The sequence below is a fragment of the Barbus barbus genome (genome assembly GCF_936440315.1).
Source record: "Barbus barbus genome assembly, chromosome: 29".
Lineage (NCBI taxonomy): Eukaryota > Metazoa > Chordata > Actinopteri > Cypriniformes > Cyprinidae > Barbus > Barbus barbus.
The window spans coordinates 30633596-30653591 of record NC_136757.1 but is presented as its reverse complement, the minus strand read 5'-3'; the positions used below and the strand labels follow the sequence as shown (position 1 = coordinate 30653591).

The window sequence follows — 19996 nt, the reverse complement described above, 5'->3', positions numbered from 1 at the left end:
AAGAGACGTAGTAAGTAAGTGCTGGTGCGTGTAAACCTCACTCTCCTGACCCGGCCTTTAGCCTCCTCGTTAGAGCGCCCGCCTCCCGCGCCGGAGACCGCGGTTCGAATCCCGCTCGGATGGGTGGAGTAGAACCGGTTACAACAGCAAGTCTTGTTTTGATTGCTCATCATTTGTAAGTCGCTTTGGATAAAAGCATCTGCTAAATGAATATAAATGACTCAATATAAATGTCTAAATGACGTCAAACGAACGGGATTCTGACAGCAGGATGAACGAGCGATTATTTCTCCGTGACACCGACAGACTGCAGAGAAATACAGTCATAAAACATAAATCCTAATAAAAGGACCGATGAAGACCTCAGAAGATGAAGACTCACCTCGCCTCTCTCCAGACGCTCCACGAGACTCGCGAACTCCGACATCTCCGAGTCAGACATCCTGATGAAGATGAAGATGGTCTGATTATCCTCGTATCTGCATCATGCGCTCGCCCAGATCTGCTCGAGGACCGTCTTGAAGACGCGAGACTCCGCCCACTCGCTCGCTCTGTGGGCGTGGCCTCGCTGACGGACAGCTCTTTGTGTCGATTCATCAGGTCACACACATGAACACACAGATGTTTATAACAGCACATGTATGTTCCTGAGAGCAGCAGTATCACACAATCAGCTTTGTGTAGACATGATCAGATGATGAGAATAAATACTGTACAAGTCTAAGAGCATGTAACCCAGCAAAGGCTAGATGATGCTGGAGGACAGCAGATGGTAGATTTACCTAATTAAACATCAAATATATGATTTTAGTACATATGTGGGTCACTCAGGGTTTCTCTGAACAAATGTACTTTATTCTGGGTGTAAATCTCAGTACAAGCAGCACTTGAAATCTGCCGAATAAACTCAGAAGCAGCACAAATATTCACCCCTTTGCCTTTTTAGACGAATTATTCATCAGTGTGTTTTTCCTCCTGCAATCACACACATCCAGCAGTGTTTACAGACATCTTTAAGGTTTGATGTTAAATCCAAACCACCTTTGACCCATAATTCTGCACGACTGTTCTGTATGTGCTGCTGTGTTTCTTATGACAACAAAGAAGTGAAGCAGCATCTCTGAAATAACTCCCTTTATTCTGTTCTAGTAGATCCAGACAACCAAAAGGTTTTCAAAAGAATAAGAAAGAAAGTTTTATTTCCATTCAGTGGCTACTTCTAAGAATATGTTCTTAAACATCACATTTCTGTGCACGGCCATATCTTCAATCTTACATTTTGTAATTCAAGTGTCAAAGGAAACACAGTACAGACGAACAAGGATGTGTTTGAGTGAGAGTGTGTGTTCAGATATTAAGATTGTGATGCCCCCCCCACACGGTTTGATTCAGACTGTAAGGCTCTGAGAAACCTCCAAAATCTATCATACCAAAAACATCCAGAAAACCAGGACCTCCGTCTTCATTAGTGACGGGCACTAAGGCAATACAAAGCCAAACTCCCCCAGAAAAAAGCCCAATTTCTGCAGGACCAGTTTGAAGAGATCTATAAAATCTATAAATTCAAACAAATTCTGGGATAAATGGAAATTACTATACAAATCAAATCAAGAAGATCTGGCTATCCAAGATGGGGAGACGTGGAAAACTCATTTCCAAGAATTATATAGCCCAACCCAAATACAAAATTTGAATCAAAATGAAATAATAAACTAGACAATTTAGAAAGATCGATTAAAGCGAATCAAAACCCCTTAGATTTCCCCATAACAATGAAAGAATTGGAAGATAAACTACGGGTCCTTGAGCCCAAGAAAGCCTGTGGTGTCGACAGCATCCTGAACGAGATGCTGAAACACACAGAGCAAAGCTTCAAACTGGCCATGCTAAAACTCTTCAATGATGTTCTGTGTGTCGGGTTCTTCCCTGAGATCTGGAACAAGGGCCTCATCAGCCCCATTCACAAGAACGCAGATAAACTAGACCCCAACAACTACCGAGGCATCTGTGTGAACAGTAACCTGGGGAAGGTGTTCTGTAGCATCTTAAACACCAGACTGTTACACTTCCTTACGAAGCACAATGCCTTGAGTAAATGCCAAACTGGCTTTCTTACTAAATGTCGCACATCCGATCACATTTTTACATTACAAACACTAATTGACAAATATGTACATCAAAACAAAGGAAAACGTTTTGCTTGTTTCGTTGATTTCAAGAAAGCATTCGATTCAATCTGGCATGAAGGACTATACCTAAAACTTATCGACAGTGGAATAGGGGGGAAATTCTATGATTTGATCAAATCAATGTACACAGCCAGCCATTGTGCGGTTAAAATTGGGAACCAAAGAACCGAATTCTTCCCCCAGGGGCGTGGAGTGAGACAGGGATGCAGTTTAAGCCCCACCCTCTTCAACATCTACATCAACCAATTGGCCAACACATTAGAACACGCCCCCTTTCAAGGTCTCACTCTACACGACACAGAGATAAAGTGTCTTCTGTACGCAGATGACCTGGTCCTCCTGTCGCCCACTGCAGAGGGGCTTCAGGACAGCCTGAATCTGCTGGAGGATTACTGTCAGACCTGGGCCCTGACGGTCAACCTCCAAAAAACTAGAGTAATGATGTTCCAGAAACGCTCCAGATCTCAGGGACCAACACACACATTCACACTATCACACAGAACCATTGAAACCACAAAAACATACTCTTACCTCGGCCTGAAAATAACTCCAACCGGTAACTTTGCTTTGGCAAAAAAATCAGTTTTTGTTCATCCAGTTTTTGATATCAACTATACATTCAGTTAGTTTTGCAAATTGGTAAGTTTCATCAGGTCATGAAGAAATATAGAGCTGGGTATCATCAGCATAACAGTGAAAGCTAACACCATGTTTCCTAATGATATCTCCCAAGGGTAACATGTAAAGCGTGAAAAGTAAGGGGCCTAGTACTGAGCCTTGAGGTACTCCATACTGCACTTGTGATTGGTATGATACCTCTTCACGATACAAACTGATGGCTGTCAGATAAGTACGATTTGAATCATGCCAGTGCACTTCCTCTAATGCCAACATCATTTTCTAGTCTATTTAAAAGAATATTGTGGTCGATAGTGTCAAACGCGGCACTAAGATGCAGTAGCACTAATAGAGAGATACAACCACGATCAGATGATAAAAGCTGGTCGTTTGTAACTAATGAGAGCAGTCTCCAGTACTATGATACGGTCTAAAACCTGACTGGAAATCCTCACATATATCATTTTTCTCTAAGAAGGAACATAGTTGTGATGTGATTTAACCGTTATTAAATACGTGTCTCTCACCAGCAGCATCATAAATGCTTATTTCTCAGACATGATAAAAGCTCTTCATTTATTGACACTCGCAGTCCGTCAGTTCAGCACTTCAACTTTATATCATAATAAAATACGAGCAGTGTGACTGTCACTTCTACACTTGATATTACAGTATAGAAAAAATAATTTCATAATTAGATCCTTGAAACACATTCAAGTGTCTTCAGAGGAGACGCCGTGTGTTTATAGCATCCTAAAGACATCTGAGGCACATTCAAGAGAGGACGATGATTTCACAGAAACAATAATAAACGTGTAATATATATATATATAAGCGTAAAACAGAAATAAACAGTGCATAATAGTCCAGGATCAGGTCATCTGTATGCGAGTTCCTCGGTCTGTAAGGCAGAAACTAATAATCAAACACTGATGAGGGAGGATGAATCCGGGGCCCAAACGAGCCAAAGAGCGTCAGGTGAACCTTTAATACCTGACTGCGCTCGGATCGGATCAGATCGGCTCTATCGGTCATCATGTGCTCTTCTGCCTCCACGCCTCATGCAGCTGCCGCAGACTCTCGAAGGCTCGGACACTGATGTTCAGCGCCGGATGCACCTTCTGCAGCTCCGCTTCTCCGATCAGAGACAGGCCACAGATGCCGAAGTACGTGTGGAGAGGGTCTGCGGACAGACGGAGACGACAGAGAGACAACAGAGCGCTCATCAACACCTGCTGCAGTACATTACTCACTACTCACTCCTTTCAAAAGCAGCATGTGTCCCTGCAGCACAGAAGCAGTCATGAGTAGCACAGGTATATTTGTAGCAATAGCCAACAATACATTGTATGGATCAAAATTATACATTTCTCTTTTATGACAAAAATCATTAGGATATTAAGATCATGTTCCATGAAGATATTTAGTAAATTTTTGATTAGTAATATGCATTGCTAAGAACTTCATTTGAACAACTTTAAAGGAGATTTTCTCAATATTTAGATTTTTTTGCTCCCTCAGATTCCAGATTTTCAAATAGTTGTATCTCAGACAAATATTGTCCGATCCTAACAACCCATACATCAATGGAGAGATTATTTATTCCGATGATGATGATGTATAAATCTCAATTTTAAAAAATTGACCCTTATGACTGGTTTTGTGCTCCAGGGTCACATTTTATTATTTTACTTGTTCCTTTCTGGCACCAGTAATTAGCTACACTAATAGTTACATGACTTTTCCTTCATGCCTCACAGAAGTTGTATATCTTCCCCATAAAATTCTTCTAAAATGTTACTAACAATATATTTCTGCCTCATCATTTGACCAAAATCCACACTGGATCGCAGTCAGAAGTTATTACAAACAGTCAGTGGTGATTAATAGTAATGTTTAAGTAAAAGTGTTGTAATAATCTCATTAATTGTCATGTGTAGCTTGAAGCTAATTGCAGCTATAACTTCTCTGTTATATGATTATATTCCATGATATCATAAGTTCATAAGAAAAGGTTTCATTCTCTAAAGATATTTTATAGTTTATATCAGGATCAGAGGGATGAGGGTAAAGTTACTGCCCAACACTGCTGCTGACACACACTCACAGCTACTGTGTCTTTAAGAGCTCATGAATTATTCATTCAGAGCCCCGTGATGTCATCAGCGTCTCCCCTGCAGGACACGCCTCCTTCTCAATGCATGAGTGAGCTGTTTCTGCTTCATTAGCTGCTATTGGTCATAAATAACTAGAACTAGAATAATAAAGTGCAGTGTACAGTAAAACTATTTGGACTGCAAACCGGTTTATAATTATGGCAATAGATTAAGATCCTTAATTAAACACCTGTTTGTCTCACACACTCAAGTTACTAGTGTCCACCACTCTCACGTTAAACAGCGAAACTGTTCTGGAAGCAAATATCCCATTCATTTTCTCCACAGGGGAACTGATGTTAACAATAACTTATAAATAACTTCTAATAAATCTTTACAGACAGACCGACTGTGAGCGCTGAGGTTATTAATCAAGGGTTTAGCTTATGAAGTCATAATTTCTAACGCATTATTTCAACTTAATAATTGTCTAGCAGAGGAACTCCTGGTGAAGCATTGTGTTACTCATGATTCTGCAAACAGATCAGACAACAGAAACGAGCAAATCGTGCCATAAGATCTCTTTAACGCCCGTCCACTCCCGTGAACACACAAATTACATAATTAGACAATTAAGCAAACAAAAACATTCACTGGCAACTGTTTTTGATAATAATCAGAAATGTTTGTTGAGCAGTAAATCAGTATATTATTATGATTTCTGAAGATCATGTGACACTGAAGACTGCAGTAATGATGCTGGAAATACAGCTGCAGATCATAGAAATACATGTTTAAAGTAACACTACACTTTTAGCATAGATAGTATTACGCAGTGCCTGACACAGCTGGGGACTACTTTCAGGCGCGGTGTAATATCCCTGCGCCTGCTGCACTCACGGCACGGTCTTGATTATTACGCTGGAATGAGAGTATAGTTCCTAGACATATCGGACTAGAAAATCACAACTTTTATTTTCCATCGGTCTTAGTACACGACGTGACTACAGAAGAGTCCAGCTTTAAATAGGAAAATTATCGAAACGCTTTGGTCATTTTTGAGCGAGATGCTAATGGTCTAATCCGATTCAATGATCTATGCTAAGCTACACTAAAAGTGCTACCTCCAGACCCGGAGATTCAAGATTTTTATGCGTCACATACACAATTATACAGAGTATAACCAGCAGTGAGATGTAAGATCGGCTGAATGGATTCAACAACGGTCAAATTCAACTGTTTAACTCTAGGAGAGGTGTAAAATGAGCCTATGATCAAAAAAACTGAAGTGTTCCTTTAACAGATATTCACATACAAAACAGCTTTTTTAAATTTATAATATTATTTCATAATTTTTATGGTGTTTTTGATCAAATAAATGAAGCCTCGGTGAGCAGCAGTAAAAATCTGACTGATCCCAAACTTTTAAAGGGCAGTGTATATATAATTTGTGTATTGTATCAACAGGTATTTTTTATATATTTATCCATTATTTTTAATTTGATGATGTAATGTAGCAAGTATCTTGCAAGTGTTGGTCTGATTTTTCAAATACATTTTTTGTTTCAAATCAAAGTTTTTGATTCATGAACGCTTTAATCAAGAAAATCCCTGTGGGAAAAACACTTCCGGAAAAACTTGGAGCTGATGACCAATCAGCTATGAATATTCCTATATAGAGCATCAGCACTCATTTCTGCTCTTCAGACTCAGTCCTGTCTGAATAAAACCATCAGGTGCATGTATAGTAAGTCTTAACATCCTTATTAATGTCCTCCAGCACCGTTTCCATTCATTTGCACTGTTTGTCCTGAATGTTTCTTGAATGTGTCTGCATCACGGCCACACAAATATAAAAGTACTTATTTAGACTCTTTCTAGATGCTCATATTTTATGTCCATCTATCTGACACCTGCGAGGCACCACATTTCAGTCCTTTGTGTGTCTCTACACAAAGCTCTGGACTCGACTAGAAAGCAGTGTTTTGAGGTCAGAGTGATTACCGGTCATCAGGTGACACTGGAAACAGGTCAGAGCTCCAGATCCTTCAGAAACCAGAGTCTCATCTCATCAGTCACACACTGAGGTCTGCTGTATTGAGTTACGCTGCGGTTTCGGCTGACAGACACACACAAAAGCTCTTGAGCACGGCTGTAATCGTACCTGGGTGACTGTCGGGCCATTTCGCGAAGCCGCCCACCAAACGGTCCTGCGTGGACAGAATGTAGTTCCGGTTCTTCTGGAAGTTTGTGTACTGGAACACGTCTAAGAGCTGCGGGACACGAGCGCATGTTAGACTCCACAAACACATCTGCAGTGTGAACATTACCAGGGCTCACAAAATCTCTAGCCCGACGTCCCGGGGCTATTGTGTTTTCCAGTCGGGCTACCAACATGTATCACTGCCCTGCTGCCCTAGTGGTTTCCTATTTTAATACCTATACTATAAAACAGCATTTATTTCTGTGATCTGCAGCTGTATTTCCAGCATCATTACTCCAGGCTTCAGTGTCACATGATCTTCAGAAATCATAATAATATACTGATTTATTATCAATGTTGAAACTGTTCTGCTGATTCATATATTTTTTGGAACCTGTTTTACTTTCTTCTTTGATTCTTTGATTAATAAAAAGTTTAAAAGAACAGCATTTATTCAAAATAGAAATATTTTCTAACAATAGAAGTCTTTACTATCAATTTGATCCATTTAACACATCCTTGCTGAATAAAGTTTATTTAACTTTCTTTAAACTTTTTTAAAGTATCTTTTAAAAAGAAAGAATAAAAAATTTCTGAATTTCTGAACTTTGAAAAGTTTATATTGTAACAAAATCTCTATTTTGACTAAACACTGTTCTTTTTAGCTTTTTAAAAAAAAATATCACAGGTCCCAAAAAAATACAGTATATAAAATAAAATAAAATAAAAAAGCAGTAAACTGTTTCCAGCATTGATTATAAATCAGTATATTAGAATGATTTCTGAAGGATCATGTGACTCTGAAAATACTGCTTTGCTTCACAGGAACTAATTACATTTTAAAGTATATTAAAATAGAAAGTTTATTTTAAATTGCAATAATATTTCACAATACTATTTTGTATACTATTTTTTTATCAAATAGATACAGCCTTGATGAGCATAAGAAACTTCTTTAAAAACTTTATTGATCCAAACGTTTGAACTGCAGTGTATTGTTCAGTAAACATGTTTCCTCTTTAACCTAAAATATACATCATTTATTTACATCAAGGGTCAAATCAAATATAAATAGCTCATTAAAGTTAAAGTTACACACTTGTGTGTGCGTGCTGTACAGGTCTGGTGTAAAGAATGCTTTTGCTCAGGAGACAGAAATGACCCCCGATAGAGAAGTTTTGCTCAGAAAGAAAACAATTAGAGGAACATTGCTCCCACGGGTCCTTAAATTTGATACAACTATACTGAAGAGTTTTTAAGACAGTTTTAAATACGTTAAATGGTATAAGAAATAATTTTTCAAATTGCCTTAAATTAAGAATTCTGCAGATACCTTGTAAATAGTCAAATAAAACTCTTTCCTTGATATTCGTTGATATTTGTGTATTGAAAATGTTTTTGATTGACATTTATGATCTTTATTTTATTTGGGATAGTTAAATTAATTTTCGGGCTACCAGAATCTGAAGAGTACCTGCCCGAAGGGATACCAGGGATTTAGAAATGTTGCGAGCCCTGATTACACACATAAACCAACATGTAATATGTACACATTCTTCTTTTAACTGCACTAACAGCTCTCGCTGTGATGCTTCAGTCTTCAGTCTTCTGCTTGGACAGTCTGTGTTGTTAAAAGCTCTATATAAATAATGGAAGTCAATGGAACAGAAAGTGTAGTGTGTTCTAGAGTAGAACTAGAGACCAGGGCCCGTATTCATGAAGAATTTTAATGCAAAAAGTAGCTCCTAGTGACAAAATTCTAAGAAAATTCTTAGAAATGTGGGCGTTTACTCTTAAAATTGAAGAAAAAATCCTAGTAAAGAAAAAAGTAATTCAGAAAGCATCTTAACCCTTAAAAGAGGTCTTAAGGTCAAACTTGTTAGGAGTACGGACGAGGACTTTTAAGGGCTTTAAGAGTTTCTTTAACAGCGGAGAAAATGGACGAAAATGAAGAGGGAAATGTGTTGCACACAATGCATGACAGTGAGTTAATAAGACACTACACATTAGTTCGTGCAGGGATCATGTGTGTGACTGATCTTATTAAAGACATGCTAACATCTCAGACACCGCGCAGAATTGCCATAGCGCCAGAAATCACTACATTAACATATTTGACAACTGGAAAAATGCAACTATGCAGCAGTGATGATTTGGGTCTGTTACAGCACTTATTAGGCTTATATGTCTCTGTTCATTTCCTATAAAACACAGTAAATATGCAGGGCCGGCGCCAAGGGGCCCAAACGAGTTACTGTGCCCCCCCACTTTCCATCCTCTCCCCTCCTTGCTGAACGCGATCGATTTTGAAAGCGAAAGTACCGATAAAACAGCGCACATAATGCGATTGCACCCCCCCGACACACACACACAACGTGATTTGTGCCCCCCCTAGAAATTTAAATGCCCCCCGATGGAGGTCCCCTGGTCCTCTATATATATATATATATAGATATATATATAGCGCTATTATAAGTAATAAATAAGGTAATATATTATTCTAATATGGTTATTTTATTTATTTTATTGGCATATATAACAGTTATCTGTATAAATTATAAAACACTGACAAGGTAATGTTTAATTTATTATATTATATATACTTATTACATTTTATATTATCATCTCACACATGGATTGGCATTTTCTATAATGTATTTCTATAAGAAAAATACATATCTGATATGACTTAATATATAATTAGCATCAAACTAAAAATATAAGTCATATTCTCAAGGATTGAAGATTAAACGGGGAAAAAAATGATTACACAACCATCAATTAGGTGGCGATATGCACTAAGCATGTAAACGACCATTGACCAAAAGAAGAAAGAAACAGCATGCTGCGCTTTTCTTAGCGTCCGTTTCCATAGTGACTCGTCGATTCGTGGCTCTGTTGAGAATGTCTCGAGTCTTAAGCAGGAACATACTCTGAGCTGAATGAACGGGAGTAAGGATGTGTTTTTGGAACCACATACCTCGAGTCAGCAAGGTTTGGGGTTAATCCCAAAGTTCAGGGTTTAGCTGAAGGTAAGTTAACCGTGCTTTCTGGAATACACCCTGTGTGTGTGTGTGTGTGTGTGTGTGTGAGTGTGTGTGTGTGTGTGTGTGTGAGTGTGTGTGTGTGTCTGTGTGTGTGTGTGTGTGACAGTATTTTTTTCCCCAAATTAAACGGTCAAATGGTGCTGAGGTGACTCAGAGCAGCTCTGGAGATGTTGTTCATGTTCATTTAAACAGTCTTTTGCTGTTTAATATTAGCAGCGTCGAGTCCATTATCGTGTTTTCATTTACTGTACATGTACTGACTTGCTTTTGATTTATTGATTCAAAATTACATGAGTCTTTCTGTCTTGTTTTCTATAAATATCTAAACATTTTTGAATCAAGATGCATTTACTGTACAAGTAAAATGATTTAAGTCTTGTTTTCTTAAAAAAAATCAATTTTGTTAATTTTTGCTAAAAACAAGCAAAAATATCTGCCAATGAGGCAAGAAAAATCATCTTAATTCAAAGGCTAAACAAGATCATTTTTCTTGCCTCATTGGCAGATATTTTTGCTTGTTTTTAGCAAAAACTAAAATTTGTTTATTTATTTAGAAAACAAGACAGAATATCTTAAATCATTTTATTGTCCAGTAAATGCATCTTGATTCAAGAATGTTTAGATATTTATACTAGAAAACCAGACAGAAAACAAGAGAATAATTTTTTGCAGTGCATCCAGTAAATTCTGTTTTTGTGACTGGATTCCGTGATTCTGTCTGAATGAAATCATAGGACCCTACTATTGAGAAACTGATTGAGAGGCGGAGCGCTGCTCTTTATGAGCTCACAGAGCCGTGACGCACCTCCAGCGTGGCTCCGACCCAGAAGGAGTAGCAGGTGTCCACAGGTTTGCTGGGTCGGCCGTGGAAGCCGTTCTGCTGTCTGAGGATGCACCAGCGCCGGATTCGCTTCAGCTCTCGCTCGCTGAACACCTCCTGCAGCTTTCCCATCATGCACAGAGACGCCACGGCACAGAACGTGGATCCGCCTGAGCAAACACAGAGCAGTTATCATCACAAGCTCTAATGACAGAGACTCGGGAGAGGAGGCGTCTGACTCACCGTGAGACTCCAGCCCTGATCCCTGACCGATCCCGCTGTCATACGACTGAACAACAGAGAGAGGAGTGTTCATCATCAGAGCAACACAAAACTGAAACTAAGGTCTTTAATGAGATCAATTAGCCACAAGTGATCATTGTCATCATTTACTCTCTCACTCATGGCATTCAAACCTGTTTGACTCGCTTCAGTGGAACACAAAAGAAGGCGTTTAGTTTTTCATCCATGCCATGAAAGTCAATGGGGTCCAAAGTGGTTTGGTTCCCAAACATTCTTCTAAACGTGACCCTGGAGCACAAAACCAGTCATAAGGGTCAATTTTTTTAAACTGAGATGTATGCATCATCATTAGCTGAATAAATAATCTTTCCATTGATGTATGGTTTGTTATGATAGGACAATATTTAACTGAGATACAACTATTAGAAAATCTGGAATCTGAGGGAGCAAAAAAATCTAAATATTGAGAAAATCTCCTTTAAAGTTGTTCAAATTAAGTTCTTAGCAATGCATATTACTAATCAAAAATGAAGTTTTGATATATTTATGGTAGGAAATTTACTAAATATCTTCATGGAACATGATCTTAATATCCTAATGATTTTTGTCATAAAAGAGAAATGTATAATTTTGATCCATACAATGTATTGTTGGCTATTGCTACAAATATACCTGTGTTACTGATGACTGCTTCTGTGCTGCAGGGACACATATGTTCTTTTGTGGTCCTCGGAAGAAAGTAAGTCATGTTTGAATGACATAAGGGTGATTGAATGATAATTTCTGGCTGAAGCAATCCTTTAAACACAGTGGGATTAATCACACATCACTAAAGAAGCGTCAGCTGAGGACGAGAGATCTGCGTCTGTTCTGTGATCGCTGGAGCTCAGTGAGCGGATCCACTCTCATCACGGTGTCTGTGTTTAGCACTCGAGGAGTGAGCCGTGTGAAACAGACTGACGGGAAGAGCTGGATTACATCAGCGCTGGGATTAGAGATCCGCTCGCCTCTGCTCAACCTTTGACCCCTGCTGACCCACTGCGCCGGAGGTCAGCGGAGGGCGGGAATAACGCTCGGTGTTTCTGGATATTCACGAGGATTCACTTACAAAAGTTTGTTATTTATTCGTTCAAAAGTTTGTAATCAGTAAGATTTTTTATGTTTTTTAAAGGGGTCATATGATGCAATTTCAAGTTCTCCTTCCTCTTTGGAGCATTACAAGCTGTTTGTGCAGAGACAAGATCCCTGAAGTTGCAAAGACTAAAGTCTCGAAAAAAAGAGATATTCTTTATAAAAGTTAAGACTCTGCCACACCCCCTAAAACGGCTCATTCAAACACGCCCTACATATCTACGCCATGATGTGGGGAGATTTTCATAACACCGCCCAAATGTCCACGCAAAGAAAGAAGGCGGGACTATTATTCTGGCTGTAGTATTGTTGCTGTTCTGGAGACGCTGTGCTTCGTTGTGAAAGAGAAACTACTTTGTTTGGGCTTCCAAAAGAGGACACAACTACAAATCAGGGGTTAAGATGTATTTACAACACTGTTCCAGAACAGCTCGACCCAAATATTAGAGTGTGTGCAGCACATTTTACAGAGGACTATTTCCTGATCCTGGAAGAGCAGCCTGCCAGCTGTTTCTATAAAGTGGGGCAATTCCAACTTTGCAAGAACAGATGCTTCTGACTCACAGCCTGTAAGTGTGTTTCTGCTACTGACGATTCAAACACAAGCTTTGAGCAGCGTAGAGCAGTGCTTGTTGTTTCTCTGATCACAAATAAAGTAAAGTCGTGACGTATTGTCAAGTATGGTGACCCATACTCGAAATTGGTGCTCTGCGTTTAACCCATCCAAGTGCACACACACAGCAGTGAGTAGTGAACAAATGCACACACACACACACACAGCAGTGAACACACACACACACTGTGAACACACACCCGGAGCAGTGGGCATTTATGCTGCAGCGCCCGGGGAGCAGTTGGGGGTTCGGTGTCTTGCTCAAGGGCACCTCAGTCGTGGTATTGAGGGTGGAGAGAGCGCTGGACATTCACTGCCCCCACCTACAATCCCTGCCGGCCCGAGACTCAAACCCACAACCTTCGGATTACGAGTCCAACTCTCTAACCATTAGGCCACGACTTCCCGTGCAGACATGGTAATGTTTACGGAAGAAGACAGTATAAGTCATTATAATCAGTAATTATGTCCCCACTGGATGCAACAAATCCTGACTTTATAATGGGTTTTATTGTTTTTGTCTCATCATATGACCCCTTTAAATCAGTCTCTTCTGCTCACCAAGGCTGTATCGATTTGATCACAAATACAGAAAAACAACTAATTTTTTGTGAGATATTTTTGCAAATTTAAAACACCAGTTTTCTATTATAATATACTTTCAAATAGAATTCATTCCTGTGATCAAAGTTGAATTTTCAGCATCATTACTCCAGTCTTCAGTGTCACATGATCCTTCAGAAATCATAATAATACAGTATCTCACAGAAGTGAGTACACCCCTCACATTTTTGTATATATTTTATTATATCTTTTCATGTGACAACACTGAAGAAATGACACTTTGCTACAATGTAAAGTAGTGAGTGTACAGCTTGTATAACAGAGTAAATTTGCTGTTCCCTCAAAATAACTCAACACACAGCCATTAATGGGGGGGGTGATGGCGCAGTGGATAAGACACATGCCTTTGGTGTGAGAGACCCGGGTTCGAATCCACTGTGAGACACCAATGTGTCCCTGAGCAAGACACTTAACCCCTAGTTGCTCCAGAGGCGTGCGACCTCTGACATATATAGCAATTGTAAGTCGCTTTGGATAAAAGCCTCAGCTAAATGAATAAATGTAAATGTTAATGTCTAAACCGCTGGCCACAAAAGTAAGTACACCTCTAAGTGAAAATGTTCAAAATGGGCCCAATTAGCCATTTTCTCTCCCCGGTGTCATGTGACTTGTTAGTGTTACAAGGTCTCAGGTGTGAATGGGGAGCAGGTGTGTTAAATTTGGTGTTATCTCTCTCACTCTCACATACTGTTCACTGGAAGTTCAACATGGCACCTCATGGCAAAGAACTCTCTGAGGATCTGAAATAAAGAATTGTTGCTCTACATGAAGATGGCGTAGGCTATAAGAAGATTGCCAAGCCCCTGAAACTGAGCTGCAGCACGGTGGCCAAGACCATACAGCGGTCTAACAGGACAGGTTCCACTCAGAACAGGCCTCGCCATGGTCGACCAAAGAAGTTGAGTGCACGTGCTCAGCGTCATATCCAGAGGTTGTGTTTGGGAAATAGACGTATGAGTGCTGCCAGCATTGCTGCAGAGGTTGAAGGGGTCAGGGGTCAGCCTGTCAGTGCTCAGACCATACGCCGCACACTGCAGCAAATTGATCTGCATGGCTGTTGTCCCAGAAGAATGAAGAAGAATGAGAAGAATCAGAATGAGCTTTATTGGCCAAGTATGTTTACACATACAAGGAATTTGTTATAGTGACAGAAGCTCCACAGAGCAACAGAAAGACAGTAACAGGACAGGACACAGGTAATGAAACAAAATAACAGGAAATAGCCAATAACCAATGTACAAAGCAGCACAAAAAAAAAAAAAATACACAATATATAATATATAATATAGGCGACTATGTATGTCGCCTATATTATAGGAAGGAAGCCTCTTTTAAAGATGATGCACAAGAAAGCCCACAAACAGTTTGCTGAAGACAAGCAGACTAAGGACATGGATTACTGGAACCATGTCCTGTGGTCTGATGAGACCAAGATAAACTTATTTGGTTCAGATGGTGTCAAGCGTGTGTGACAGCAACCAGGTGAGGAGTACAAAGACAAGTGTGTCTTGCCTACAGTCAAGCATGGTGGTGGGAGTGTCATGGTCCGGGGCTGCATGAGTGCTGCCGGCACTGGGGAGCTACAGTTCATTGAGGTAACCATGAATGCCAACATGTACTGTGACATACTGAAGCAGAGACTGGGCCGCAGGGCAGTATTCCAACATGATAACGACCCCGAACACACCTCCAAGATGACCACTGCCTTGCTAAAGAAGCTGAGGGTAAAGGTGATGGACTGGCCAAGCATGTCTCCAGACCTAAACCCTACTGAGCATCTGTGGGGCATCCTCAAGCGGAAGGTGGAGGAGCGCAAGGTCTCTAACATCCACCAGCTCCGTGATGTCGTCATGGAGGAGTGGAAGAGGACTCCAGTGAAGCTGTGAAGCTCTGGTGAACTCCATGCCCAAGAGGGTTAAAGCAGTGCTGGAAATAATGCTGGCCACACAAAATATTGACACTTTGGGCCCAATTTGGACATTTTCACTTAGAGGTAAACTCACTTTTGTGTCCAGCGGTTTAGACATTAATGGCTGTGTGTTGAGTTATTTTGAGGGGACAGCAAATTTACTCTGTTATCCAAGCTGTACACTCACTACTTTACACTGTAGCAAAGTGTCATTTCTTCAGTTTTGTCACATGAAAAGATATAATAACATATTTACAAAAATGTGAGGGGTGTACTCACTTCTGTGAGATACTGTATAATTTATGATCAATGTTGGAAACAGTTGAGATTCTTAATATGGTTTTGGAACCTGTGATACTTTTTTCAGGATTCTTTGATGAATCAAAAGTTCAAAATAGAAATCTTGTATTACAAAATACACTACTATTCAAAAGTTTGGGGTTAGTACATTTTTCTTTCCATTAAAAAAAAAAAGAAGAAATTACTATTTTACTCAACAAGGATGTGTTAAATGGATAAAAAGTGATAGTAAATACATATATTGTTAGAAAAGATTTTTATTCTATTCTTTATAACTTTTTATTCATCAATTCAATCAAAGAAAAAAGTGTCACAGGTTCCAAAACAATATGAAGCATCATAACTGTTTCAACATTGATAATAAATCAGTATATTATTATGATTTCTGAAGATCATGTGACACTGAAGACTGCAGTAATGATGCTGGAAATACAGCTGCAGATCACAGAAATACATTACACTTTAAAGTATATTAAAATAGGAAACCAATATTAGAAATTGCAATAATTTCACAATATTACAGTTTTTTCTGTATTTTTGATCAAATAAATACAGCCTTGATGAGCAGAAGAGACTCCACTAAAAAAACATCAACAATGGTTCTGATCCCAAAGGTTTGAGCGGCAGTGTGTGTTAGGCTCATAACGCCTCAGAATGGAGCAGAAGGAGGGCAGGAGGTGCAGGACTCACGGCGCTCCTCCGGATGTAATCGATGGCTCTCTGGCAGTCCATTCCTGACCAGTCGTCCAGCATGTAGCAGATGCAGCTGGCGCAGTACACAAACCTCATGTCGTTCTCGCTTCCTTCGGGAACAGCGTAGAAACTGCAGGGAAAGACAGATCCGCACATGAGAGATGATTCCTGGAGCGGCACGAGAGCGAGACGAGCGTGAGAGCGAACCTGCCGTCCTCCAGCTGCAGCGCTCGGAGTCCCGCCAGACAAGCCTCTTTACACACTCGGCTCAGATCGTCCCCCAGAATCACCAGACACGCCAGGCCCGTGTAGGTCATGGCCACGTGACCGCTGTCATACGGGTGAGGAGCCCCGGGGCCCTGCGGAGACACACGCTATATCAACACACACTCAACACCTTTTCAAGGCCAAGACAATATAAGCAGCACAACGAGTGTATTAGCAATAATCCCATCCGTAAAAAGACTTTCATTTATAAAGCTCTAAAAACCATACTGACTGATGTGTTTTAGTGCCCTTCCTGCAAATATGGAATAAAGGGTCTCAATTAAATATGTGCAGTGTCACGATTAGTGCAAATTGTCACATGACCAGAGCAGAATCTTGAGAAGATGAAGACTGTATCAAACTCCAAAACAAAAGACTAGTAAAGTGTTAAAGATATGAGAAAGATTTTTGGTACGTTATCTTTAATGTGTCTAGTATTAATCTATGAATTCACATATATTGAGTTTTGTTGAGTGTGGTCACAGAGTGAGTAAACATGTTGATGGTCACAATAGTGACCGCTGGGATAACACTGAACTCAGGTTTACATAGAAATCCAGTCGCAGTTGTTAGTGAAGAATACACTAAAATGTTGCAATGACAAAATATTGCACTAAATTAAAAGTACAAAGTTACAATATTGATGTTTTAATACTGGTAGCACTAATATAACAATTTGATGATGTATGCTACAAAAAAGTAACATTTTGAAATGCGTTGATGGTTGTATTTTATCTCAGTATTCCTGTCAGTGTTGCATAAGGGTTTTTATGCATAATAATAACGCTAGAATGTGATCAAACTGTTTAAAATAGCTGGGCTGAGATGTATAATAATTTTATTGACTGCAGAAATATGTTAATTCAGTACACATTACCCCACTGGACACAATGGTGACCGACCATAAAACTATTTTCACACACTTTTCCAAATCATTTTCAAAAAATAACTATTGATTATTTCAAAGGGTTACTAATGACACATCATTTGGATATTTTCATGTCTGGGGAAAATGTGTCATTAAACGGGTTAAAGTTTTGAAAATAAATCTTCCAACACATTTCCATGACTTTATAAATCATAAACAACAGCTAAACGCCTGAATATATCTGCTCACAAACAATAAAACATGTCACAAATATGCCCATTCACAGTTCTGTCTATGGACATTTTCTCTTTTCTGTATATTTTTATTATTATTACTGTTGTTATTTATAATTTATTGCCTATTCTCTTCATTATTAGTGTTTTTATTACCTTAATTACATGTTGTCAGCACTATGTTTGTACTTCTGTACTCCTAACACCAAGACAAATTCCTTACGTGTGTAAACACACTTGGCAATAAAACTCTTTCTGATTCTGAAATAACGTCTTAAATAATGTCTTGTTTTCCAGAACAAATATCTAAACATCCTTAAATCAAGACACGTTTACTGCAGATGCAAAAATAAATAAGAAATCTTGTTTTCTGAGAAATAAATCAAAATGAAGTGAGTTTACGTTCAAAACAAGAACAAATATCTGCCAATGGACTCAGAAAAATCTATTTAATTGAAAGGGAAACAAGTTTTCATATAACATTAACAGATATTCGATCTTGTTTTAATCATTTTGATTACAAGACTTCTTATCTTCATCCTGCATCTGCAGTAAATGTGTCTTGATTTCAGGATGTTTAGATGTTTGTACTGGAAAACAAGACAGAAATACTGAGGAAGATATTCATGTTTTGCAGTGCTGCCACATTTAATGCCACGACTTTATGAATTGAAGACGTTCTGCTCTGATTTATGAGATTATAAAGGCTTTAATGGACGGGAGAATGAAGACTTTCTAAGAGCTGCAGAAGCGCCGCTGTGTTAGTGATCAGAGATTCACGCACTGCAGAACATGAATCTCTTACTCTGTGTTTTTGTCTTGTTTTCTAGTTAAATTAGGGATGCATTGATCCGATACTCAGGATCGGTATCGGCTCCGGTACGGTCATTTTCTGCGGACCGGGTATCAGTCAGACGAGACCGATCCAAATCTGATATTGTGCGTATACTATTCTGTGTTATTGTTGAGCCCCACGAAAGCATAAAAACATTAGAAAGCACCATAAAGTTTTCATACACTATATTTCAGGTGTTCTGAAGCTGGTCCATAGTTTAATCTGAGGTACAGATGAATATTTAAGTCTTTATCAAACGATAAAGCGTTCAAACTGTGTCTCGTTCGGTTTCTAGTCAAACTCTCTTCAGACCGCACAGTTACTGAGGTTTAAAACTGTTAAAAGAAAAGACTTAATAAACGTACGCACAGATTTAATACACTACGCATCAATATCTCTTCTCTTGGTACTTTGGATGTTTCTATGTGGACTCAGAGAGCTGTGCTGTGACTCCGAGTCGCTTCAAGAGCATCATTCAGCACGAGACGCTCATAAGCACTTTCTGCTGCTCTGTATCGGAGCCTTACTTATTATACTTTTGCTCAGTGAAAGATTATTAACAGTCTTTCTTGTTCGGTCCTATCTATCATATGTTGCTGCCTTCATTACTGTGCTATAGATTTAAAAGAAATATATTTGAATTTTATAGTAGCCTATATATTTATATATAAATGTATTTGCTTGTTTTTTCATGAATGTATTTGACAACAATTCAAAGAGCGATGTGTATAATTTCAGATTTAGTCCTACACTTATTCACTTTTAATTGTAAATGAAAATGTTTCACTAGGTTTTATAAAACTATTGTGCACCCATGAGTTTTCTAGAGTATCTTTTGCTGTATTATAAACCAAGTTTATAATAGTATTTTTGTCATAGATTATGATTATATATTGTTATTTTTCATTAAAATGATGTTATCTATATGTAGTAGATTGTGTTTAACACACAAAAGAGTAAAACACACAGAAGTATAGAAATTCTACATCGATTTAAAACAAACAAACTGCGCTGGTATCGGACCGGATCTGAAAAAATGGTATCGTTGCATCCCTAGAATAAATATCTAAACATTCTTGAATCAAGATGAATTTACTGTACAAGTAACATGATTTAAGATATTCTGTCTTGATTTCTAAAACAAAAGTAAAAATTTTGTTTCCTTAAAACATGCAAAAATATCTGCCAATTGTTTAGTCTTTGAATTAAGATTATTTTTCTTGCCCCATTGACAGATATTTTTGCATGTTTTAAGAAAACACTAACAAAATTGATAATTTTTTTTAGAAAACAAGACATATCTTAAA

The 19996-nt window shown here is 38.8% G+C and overlaps 2 protein-coding genes across 4 annotated transcripts in view; both read right to left on the bottom strand.

Moving 5' to 3' along the window:
- Positions 1-972, bottom strand: part of LOC306849617 (E3 ubiquitin-protein ligase TRIM36-like) — a 26415-nt gene extending 25443 nt beyond the window's left edge. The window contains exon 1 of the mRNA XM_079384784.1: positions 383-972. Within this exon, the coding sequence (XP_079240910.1) occupies positions 383-442 (60 nt within the window). The 5' untranslated portion in view covers positions 443-972. The remainder of the gene's footprint in view (positions 1-382) is intronic.
- LOC306849618 (geranylgeranyl transferase type-1 subunit beta-like) overlaps positions 837-19996 on the bottom strand; it is a 23679-nt gene continuing 4519 nt past the window's right edge. The window contains exons 4-10 of one of the 3 annotated variants that reach the window (XR_013782359.1): positions 16694-16845; positions 16484-16616; positions 11217-11262; positions 10959-11143; positions 7068-7176; positions 3792-3990; positions 3371-3708 (exon numbers count right to left, since the gene is read on the bottom strand). Coding sequence is in view for 2 of the 3 variants with exons in the window: in XM_079384786.1 (XP_079240912.1) it covers positions 3842-3990; positions 7068-7176; positions 10959-11143; positions 11217-11262; positions 16484-16616; positions 16694-16845 (774 nt within the window). In the remaining variant the exon portion in view is untranslated. Of the gene's footprint in view, positions 3991-7067; positions 7177-10958; positions 11144-11216; positions 11263-16483; positions 16617-16693; positions 16846-19996 lie in introns of all 3 variants that reach the window. The other 2 variants (XM_079384787.1, XM_079384786.1) reach the window with 2 other exon arrangements.